The sequence below is a fragment of the Fukomys damarensis genome, unplaced genomic scaffold, assembly GCF_012274545.1.
Source record: "Fukomys damarensis isolate Sample0158 unplaced genomic scaffold, DMR_v1.0_HiC HiC_scaffold_19, whole genome shotgun sequence".
NCBI lineage: Eukaryota > Metazoa > Chordata > Mammalia > Rodentia > Bathyergidae > Fukomys > Fukomys damarensis.
Genome location: NW_022900931.1, coordinates 61,853,208 through 61,862,928, shown reverse-complemented (window position 1 = coordinate 61,862,928; position 9,721 = coordinate 61,853,208). Strand labels below are relative to the sequence as shown.

The 9,721-nt window shown below is 52.0% G+C and overlaps 1 protein-coding gene across 1 annotated transcript in view; it reads right to left on the bottom strand.

The window, feature by feature from the left end:
- Window positions 1-9,090: 9,090 nt before the first annotated feature.
- The window catches only part of Bcl3 (BCL3 transcription coactivator), a gene marked incomplete at its 5' end in the record, with an annotated part of 9,951 nt that continues 9,320 nt past the window's right edge, over window positions 9,091-9,721 (bottom strand). The window contains one exon of the mRNA XM_033765999.1: window positions 9,091-9,716. Coding sequence (XP_033621890.1) covers window positions 9,501-9,716 — 216 coding nt within the window. The remainder of the gene's footprint in view (window positions 9,717-9,721) is intronic.

Here is a 9,721-nt window from a genome sequence, read left to right as displayed (position 1 = left end):
GGTGAGTGGGTTGAGGTAGGGTGCCAGCGAGGGATGGGCGCCAGGACAGGGCCTCGGGGGTCCTCGGACTTTTGGTAGGCGGAGGCAGTGAGAGCAGGGAGTGGTTCTGGGGCGCAGCAGCCCTGGGTTAAGGCTAAAAGTCTTGGGTCGTGGGGTGGCCTTAAAGGTCCGAGAGCTGGGCTTCCTAGGAGGGTCTGTCAGAGGGCGAGTGCCACCCTTCCGACCCTCAGCCAGAAGGCACAGAGCCCAAGTATCCCTGTGTCCCCACAGCTGAGGGGAATGCAGGAAATCAGGCTGGAGTTTAGAGAACTCAAGAACAAGAATGTAGCCGGGCGTGGTGGCGCACACCTGTAATCCCAGCACTTGGGAGGCTGAGGCAGGAGGATCGCTGTGAGTTCGAGACCAGCCTGAGCTACATAGTGAGTTCCAGGTCAGTCTCAACTACATAGTGAGACCCTGTCTCAAAAAACTAAAAATATAGCCGGAGATTTAGCTCAGCGTTTCGGTGGCCTGCCTTGCAAAAGCGCAAGGACTCGAGTTCAATCCCCGGAACCAAAAAACAAAACAAAACAAAACAAAAAAACAAAAACAAAGAAAGAGGAATTACAAAAAACTAAAAATTAAAATAAAAAAGAACAAGAATTTGCAGAACTGGTTGGGTGTCGTGGCACACGTCTGTAATGCCAGCTACTCGGGAGGCTGAGGCAGGAGGATCATTATTTCAGGTCAGCCTGGACAATTTAGCAAGACCTTGTCTCAAATAAGGGCTGGAAATGCAGCTCAGGGCTACAGCGCCTGCAGGAGGCCCTGGATTCAGTGGATGGCACAGCAAAAAAGAATGCACAGGGCTGGCTGGGCGTGGTTTTCACTCCAGCGAGTTGAACCTATAACCGCAATCTGATTCAACCTAGCGCAGCGCAGGGCAGCCACGGGAGGGCGCTCTGAGCCGGGCTGTGTCTCCGTCCCCAAAGACATGAAAGCCACGCCCGGACACGCAGACCACGCCCCAGCGTCCCAGCCCCGCCCCCACACGCAGGCCACGCCCCAGAAGACCTAGCCAAGTTCTGATCGCAAGCTCGAGTTTCAAACTTGAGGATAATAGACTAGTTAAGAGCTGGCGGGCCTGTAATCCCGGCGCTCCAGAGGCTGAGGCAGGAAGATCACTGAGAATTCGAGGTCACCCTGGACTACATAGTAAGTTCAAAGTCAGACTGAACTACGTAGCGAGACTCTGGCTCAACAAAGCAAAACAAAATGAGAATACAGTAGCTAGCATCCGTCTGACAGTTGCCCTCTATAAAAATTTACTCACTGATTTCTCTCTGAGGTGGGAGGTGAGGGGTTTAGGACCAGATGAAGGGCTCCTCTCCCTCGCCCCAATTTTAGAACCCAGAGCCTTGACGGGACTCCTCAGTGGGTTGGCGGGATCACCTAGCAACTGGCTCTAGCTACTGGACGTCGGATCTCTCTGAGTCTCGCAGTACCGTCTGCCAGAAAATGCTAGTTGCCAGCTGCTTCCTCCACAGGGCATCAAAACGAGGACGGTCCTCGCCCGGGCTCCGTGCATGCACTTTAATATCTTCTATTTAATTCCATTCATTAACAAAAAATCACGTTTGCCAGCCACTAAATTGATTTCATAACCCACTAATGGATCCTGGTTGGCCATTTGAAAAAAATACTGCCGTGAGAAACTCCAAGAGACATTTTGAGGGATGTTAACTGCAGTCTTGTCGGAAACGGAGAAAAGTGGGAAAAAAGGGAAATGTGGCCGGGAGAAGAGCGGAGTAAATGGTGGCCTGAGACTCACCGGGATCCCACACAGCACTGGAGATAAATGAATCGGAGGTGAGCACCAGCAGCTCAAGACCTAAGGTGTCATGAGGCACGCACGCTTGAGAGCAACCCTCCGCCTCTGTCCTGTCCCCGGGAACCTGTGAACGTGACCATATTTGGAAATGCACTTTCTTTTTTCTTTTGGTACTGGGGATCGAACTCAGGCCCTTGCGCTTGCCAGGCAGGCGCGGTGCCACTGAGCTAAACCCGGCCCCTTTCTTCCTTTTAGTTTTTTGAGATAGGGTCTCACTGTGTAGCCCAGGCTGGTCTCAAACTCACTCCAGTCCTCCTGCCTCAGCCTCCCCAGTGGTGGGACTACAGGAATGTAGTACAGGACTACAGGGATGGCTTGGATTTGGTTTTGATTGTTTGTTTGGCAGAACTGAGCAAACCCAGGAAACCATATATGCAGCACAAGTGCTCTACCAATGGATTACCCCCCCCACACACATACTTTTTTGGATCTCTTATCTTTTTTCTTCATTTTTGGTACCGGAAATTGAACTCAAGGCCTCGCGATTGCCCAGCAGGCACTGCACTGCTGAGCTACATCCCCGCACCCACCTTTTGAGATAGGGTCTCAATAAGTTGCCCAGGCTGGTCTTGAACTTTTGATCCTCCTGCACTCTGGCCGTAGCTGGGACTGCAGGTGTTCACCACCTCACCACCTGGAAACAGGGTCTCTGCAGATGTAAGCAGGTTAGTGGAAGGAAATCATGCTGGGGCGGGGGGGATGAAATCTAACGTGACAGGCGTTCTTCTGTGACAGGCACTTAGAAGAAGGGACCTGGGGCACAGGTACAAGCTTCTGCACGTGCACACACACACACACACACACATAAAGAATGGCCAGAAACGGTGAAAAGCCGAAGCGAGGCAAGGAAGGACCTTTCTTTTGGGCCTCAGAGAAAGTGTGGCCTGTGACACCTTGATTTCAGGCTTCTGGCTTGCAGGACTGTGAGCCAATGAACATCTGTCACTGTAGGCCATGTAGCTGATGACTTTGTCACAGCAGCCTAGAAAACCAATACTATGAATTTAAAAAGTAAGTACAGGGTGATTACTGCAGCACAACGGTGTTTATGTCAAATGTGAGAACCTGAAAACAGTGCTACGTGTTACTTGGGGTTACCTATGTCTGAGACATTCATGTGAGAGCATGCGCGGTGTAGGCGCATGCGCGGTGATGCTGACCATCGTGTCCCGGGATACAGAAAAGGGGTTGGAAGGGGCTGGGGACTTAGCTCAGTGGTTCAGCTGCCCGCTTTGTATGTGCAAGGGCCCAAGTTCGATCCCCGGTTCCAAGAAAAAAAAAAAAGAAAAAAGAAAAGGGGTTGGATATGAGCACATACTGGCTTCAAAGACACTGCTGATTCTTTGATTTAAACAACTGGCGTCACACGTGAGAAAACATTTTTTCTTTTTTTTTTTTTTTTTTTTTTTTTGAGACAGGGTCTCACTATGTAGTTCAGTCTGCCTTGAACTCACTGTGTAGCCCAGGCTGTCCTCCAACTCACAGTGATCCTCCTGCCTCAGCCTCCCGAGTGCTGGGATTTCAGGTGTGCGCCACCACATGTGGCTGCAGAAATAGTTTACGTGGTTGTATCTTGGGCACAGAAGAAATGGATGGCACGAGAAGATGCTCAAAGCCATTGTCAGTCAGGAAAGTAAGACTCAAAACTGCTAGGAAATCCCACTTCGGGCTGGGACTGTAGCACCAGCTGACCTAATTTGAAATTCTGGGCCTCATCTCCAGCACCGTAAACAAAACTCCCTTCATACCCGCCAAGCTGGCCATCATACCTGACAGACGCTGACAAGGGTTGGCAAGGGTGTGGTGACATTGGAACCTTTGATGCTGCTGGTGGCAATGTCACATGCTGAAGCTGCTTTGAAAAACACTCTGAAGCCAGGTGTGGTGGAGCACGCCTGTAATCCCAGCACTCGGGAGGCTGAGGCAGGAGGATCGCTGTGAGTTGGAGGGCAGCCTGGGCTACACAGTGAGTTCAAGGTCAGACTGGACTACTAAGTGAGACCCTGTCTCCAAAACAAAACAAAAGGAAAAAAAAAAGGTACAGCTCTTTGGGAGGCTGAGGCAGGAGGATTAAAAGTTTGAGCCTGGGCTGGGCAACACAGTGATTTAGCAAGATTTTGTCTTGAAATTAAAAATATATATAAAAAGGGCTGAGGCTATAGTTCAGTGCATAGGCCCTGAGTTCAATCCTAAGTATCACAAAATTTAAAAAAAGTATAGTGATGTGTTGATACAGTGAAATATTATTTGGCAATTAGAAAATTGAAATTCTGATACATGCTACAGCTTGGATGAACCTAGAAAACGGGATGCTAGGCCACCGTCTTGCTCTTCCAGGGCCTATGTTATCCTCTTCTTCTTTTTTGTTTTGTTTTGTTTTTTGAGACAGGGTCTCACCATGTAGTTCGGGCTGGCCTCGAACTCACAGCGATCCTCCTGCCTCGGCCTCCCGAGTGCTGGGATTACAGGCTTGCGCCACCACACCCGGCTGAAAAAAGCTTTTAAAACGGATTCTACCCAGCCCGTAAATCCCAGCTCTCAGGAGACTGAGGCAGGAGGACTGATGTGAGTTCAAGGCCAGCGTGAGTGACACAGTGATTCCGTATCACAAAAAAGCCCAATAAACAAAAAAACTGGATCCTGATGATTGCAGAGTTCTGTGAATGCACTGGAAGTATGGAATTGTACATTTTGGGTAGATTGTGCGTGGTAGGACACATACCTTGTAACCCAATCTGTTATACAAAACGCCGGAGGCTGGGGCTTCAGGGCGACCACTAGAGGGCGCTCTGAGCAAGGCTGTCCCGCCCTTGGGACTGAAGCTTTGCAGGCTTCGCTGGTCCCGCCCCCGCCGTGGTCACTCCCTAAGCAGCACCCTCACCCTTGCACTCCCCAGACTGACCGCAGATGCCTGCAGACCTAGAAACTCTTAGCAACACGGATCCTTAACAGCCCCAGACTGTGTTCCCAGCTCCACAGAAACAAAACAACAACAAAAGCCCAGCAGGCGTTTAAACTCTGATTTCTATTAGGAAACGCTGTTTTGGAAGTCACTTGAAATTTAGAAGCTGCAAGGACAGGGCAGAGCGGTCTTCTACACCCTTCGCCCAGATTTGCGGTTGGCAACACGGCGCCAATTGCTTTATCATTGCCGGCATCTCCCCAGCCCGCCCACCAGCCCTTCGAGAACACGTTTTTCACATCCATTTGCCTCCAAATACTGCAGCTGTGTTTGCAGGTACAAGGACATTTTCTTCCCACGGCCCTGATGCAGTCTAACTGCAGGCGTGACACAGTGACGGAACCCTAGGAACCTAAAACTACTCAAACTGCCAGTTGTATCCAGCGTGCTTTGTGGCAAAAATTTCCTATCCAGGGTTTTTTTTGTTTGTTTGTTTTTTGTTTTTTTTTTTCACCATTGGGGACTGGACTCAGAGCTTTCACACTGAGCCACATCCAGCCCTTTTTATTTTCTATTTTGAGACAGAGTATTGCTAAATGACTAAGTTCTTCAGGCTGAGCTCAAACTTGGACTCCTCCTGCCTCAGCCTTCCAGAGTGCTGGGATGACAGGCGTGCGACACCATGTCTGGCTCAGGATCCACTCTGGGGTCGTGTGTTGTGCTCTGTTCTCCTGTGTCTATGGTTTCTTTCCATTTCTGGTGTTCTTTGTTTTCTGGAATGGCGACAGTTCCGAAATTCCAAGCCCCTTCTTTTCAGGATGCTGCCCTTGGCGTGGGCCTGGTTGTGCTTCCTTGGGCTTCGATTCTGACCCAGGAATGTTATAGAAGTGACCCAGTGACCTTCTCAGGGCGTCGTAGCTGGAGGCATGTGGCATTGTCCGGTTTTGGGTAGTGACTTTGAGCCGCTGCTTATGGTGAACCACAGAATCTGGGTCTAAGTTAGTAGCTTCCTTCTCAGCCGCCTACGAAACAAAGGTTTGGCTTATGTGAGGCTCCGCAGACACCTAGGGAGCAGGTGTGTTCTGTCCGCCTCTCACTCTCACTATCTTTTTTTTTTTTTGGAAACGTGGTCAACATTGAGGATTTGGTAGCACTCACGCATGCACCTGCGAGCGACACCCTCTGCCTCTCCGGGTTTACCCGGGGTGGTGAGGGCAGTGACCCTGTGAGCAGGGGCTGGGGTCTCCGAGAAAGGCACGGAGGAGACGACATCTTCCTTTGGGGATGGACCCAAAATGCTGGTGCAGCCGCCGAGGGAGAAGTCTCGGAGCTTGGCGCAGTGCTGAGTTCTGAGGCCCTGGAGACGGAGGCCCCATGAAGGCCTCCATCTTCCCCCTCCCTTGAGTTCTCATCCGACCCTGTGAGCAGAAGAGGATGGCAGGACATATGCTCCGGGTCCCAAGGTCTGGGAGGCTGAGGGGATTTCCACATGGGGAGAAGCCAGATCCTTTGTTTTAGGGAAGTAACTTAGCAAGGTCAGTGCTGAGTTCAGCCCTCAGATGCAGGGACAGTCACACACGCACACACACAAACACACATGCACACACACACGCACACAGGACCAGGGCCTGTGCTGAGCGCCCGCCATCCTTACTAAATCTTCCTCACCCTGCTAACCCTGAGAGGGGGGTGTTGTCCCCACTGTACCGATGGGAATTCTAGGCTCAGCAGGACAGGTCATTCTGCCAGGGTCCTGTGGTTATTTGGTGTCAGAGCCCTGGTGTGAAAGATACGCTTGTCCTTGACACCATTCTTTACCTTTCTTTTCTTAGTAGAAACTTCTGGATTTAACTGGGAACATGCTGCTCAGAGAAAACTACATTTCCCAGCCTTCCTTGTGAGAAGAGCAGTTAGACTCTGGCCAATAGGGTTTCTGGATTGTAGCTTTAAAGGATTGAGGCATACACTTTGCTAATTGATTTTGAATTCCCTCCTTCCCTCCCTTCCTTCTTTTCTCTGTACTGGAGATTAAACCCAGAGCCTTCACACAGAGCTAAAAGTTCTACGGGTGTCTCACTGAGTCCCTGAATCACCCAGGGTGAACTTGAACTTGGGATTCTCTTGCCTCAGCCTCCTAGAGTGCAGGGGTTGCTGGTGTGACCACCACACCTGCTCATTTCACTCATGCTTAGTCGGTGCACCCCATCATTGTGCCCTCATTTTACAGATGAGGAAACTGGGGGCTCAAGACCGTGAAGTTGCTTGACCTCGGCCACAAAGCCAGGAAGTGGAAGGACAAGACTTGAACTCACTCTGCCTCCATCACTTGTGCTCCTGACACAGGTGGGGAGGGTGGCAGTGCTCACACAGGCGACATTGTATTTGTGGAGGATGTCACGAGGGACAGGGAGGTTCTCGCACACAGCTGCTTCCGTACCCTAACCCTAGCCTTGCCACCTGCAAATGTGACCCTGTTTGCAAAGATTGTCTCTTCAGGATTTGGTGGTGCACACCTGTGATCCCAGTAGTCAGGAGGCTGAGGCAGGAGGATCGCTGTAGATTCAAGGGCAGCCTGGGCTACATAGTGAGTTCAAGGCTGGCCTGGACTACATAGCAAGATCCCCTCTCAAAGAAAAGGAAAGATTATCTTTGCAAATGTAATGAAGCTAAGAATGTGGTGCTGAGATTGTCCCAGATAATCTGGGTGGGCCCTAAATCCAGGAAGTTTTAGTGGAGGCAAGGACACAGGCACCAGAGGGGATTCATGCAAAGGGGCAGCCAGGGATGGGAGTGATGTGGCCACACAGGGACACCTGAGCCACCTGAAGCTGGACGGAGCAGGAACCACCCTGTCTGGAGCTGTGGAGAGAACACCGCCTTGTGGACACTTTGTTTCAGACTTCCGGCCTCCAGAACTGGGAGATTTTTTTTTTTTTGAGACAGGGTTTTGCTGTGTAGTTCGGGCTGGCCTTGAACTCACAATGTAGCCTGGAACTCTCGGGGATCCTCCTGCCTCAGCCTCCGGAGAGCTGGGATCACACCACCCATGGCTAAATTTCTATTAAAACACTTAGTTTGTGGAGATTTGTTTCAGCCGACGCAGGAAACTAACCATCCAATCAGGCAGCTGAGTGGACACCAAGTCAGGGGCAGACACAGTAGTACCTGAGTCACCCCCATCAGGAGCCTGGGTGTACATAGGTGACCCCATCACCGTTATGTGCTTTTCTGATCGTGCCAGACTCGAAAGCGGCTCCTCATAACTCATTCTCATCCCAGAAGATGAGCCGAGAATCCTGGAGGACCAGGGCAGCCACCATCTTTGCAAGGGTCAGATGGAAGGGAGGGCAGAAACCCCAGGGAGAGTTGATGGAAAACAGGAGTTCAGTGACACCAATGCCGGGCCCAGGACAAGGGACCCGTCCGGAAGGTGGGAAAGGCGTGATTAAGGGTTCCTTCCCCGAGCTTCCAGAAGGAACTTGCCGGCTTACACCTGGACTATGGCCCTGAGTAACAGATTTTGCTCTTCTGATCTCAAGAAGTGTAAGAGAGTAAGTACTTGCCTTTTTATGATTTCATTTTATTTTATTTATTTATGTGCAGTACCAAAGATTGAACTTAGGACCTTGCGCTTGCAAGGTAGGCGCTTGCCACTTAGCTAAATCCGTGGCCCTCTTTTATTTTTTTTGCAGGGTGTTGCCGTGTAGCCCAGGCTGGCCTTGAATTTGAGGTAGTCCTCTTGCCTCAGTCTCCCTAGCGCTTGAATCACAGGTGTGGGCCACGACACCTGGCTACATTGGTGCCGCTCTGTTTTGTGTTTTCGGTACTGGGGATCGAACTCGGGACCTTGCACTTACGAGGCAGGCAGGGGAACCACTGAGCTAAATCCTGGCCCCATTTGTGCTATTTTTAAAAAGCCACTGAACTTGTGGTGATGTGTTACAAATGCTGTCACCTAGAGACCTGTCCCAGGGTCAAAACACAGGCTGTGTGTCTCAGGGGGCCCTGTGGAGCCACTGAGTAAAATATGACCTCCGCTGTGAGGCAGTCAGCGTTAGGAACGCGCCGCGCCCTCCCCGCAGACACCCAGGGAGGCTCAGAACTGCGGCCTGCCGGGACCCCCGGAAACATATCCCAGGACACTGCGGTGTGTGACAGGGTCCCCCGGGGAGACGCAGGAAGTAATGGATAGGAACACGATTCCTGACCAAACACACCAGAAGTCCCGGCGTCACAGGCTAGTCTGACACGGGCGTGCACGCACCGCCACGGTTCCTCCAGACCTCCTCAGGACGGCACCAGACAAGCAGGGGATATGGTACAAAAATAGTTTATTACAAATGAAATCTAACCCACGTGCCTAATAATTTACATTGTTACCAGTGCCTGCCTAAGCCCCTCCGTCCTCATCCATCCGGATAGAGGGCTGGGGGGAGGCTGCTCCCTGCTTCCACCAGCTCAAGGAGGGGACAGGAAGTGAACATCTGGGTGGAGTTCCAGACCGGGGCCCAGGGCCGGAGGGTGCCAGAGTCCTTGGTTGGTGGGACAGGGCGGGGGAGAGCTATGCGCGGAAGAGGGGCTCGGGAGTAGGTGCGCGTGCTTTGGTGCAAATCCTGGTCCTGAAGATGGGGGGGGGCAGAGTGAGATCTTCACAGTTTCCGGAAGCGCAGACCCCCCAGCGCAGGGAGGGCCCTCTTCATGAGTCCGAGATCTGCCCCCCCATCCTTCTCAGCTGCCTCCTGGAGCCGGGGATGGGGGCACCGGCCGGCCAGGGCCTCGGAGAACCCCAGGAAAGGGCAGGAAGGCAGGTGGAGATGGGGGAGGAAGAAAGAAGCTGGGAGGAGCCAGGAGGAATCCGGGCGGGTCGCTGGGGGGAGACTGGGAGGGCGAGGAGGACGGCGAGGCGGAAATAAGACCTGCGGGAGGACGGGAGGCCGGTCGGTGAGCAG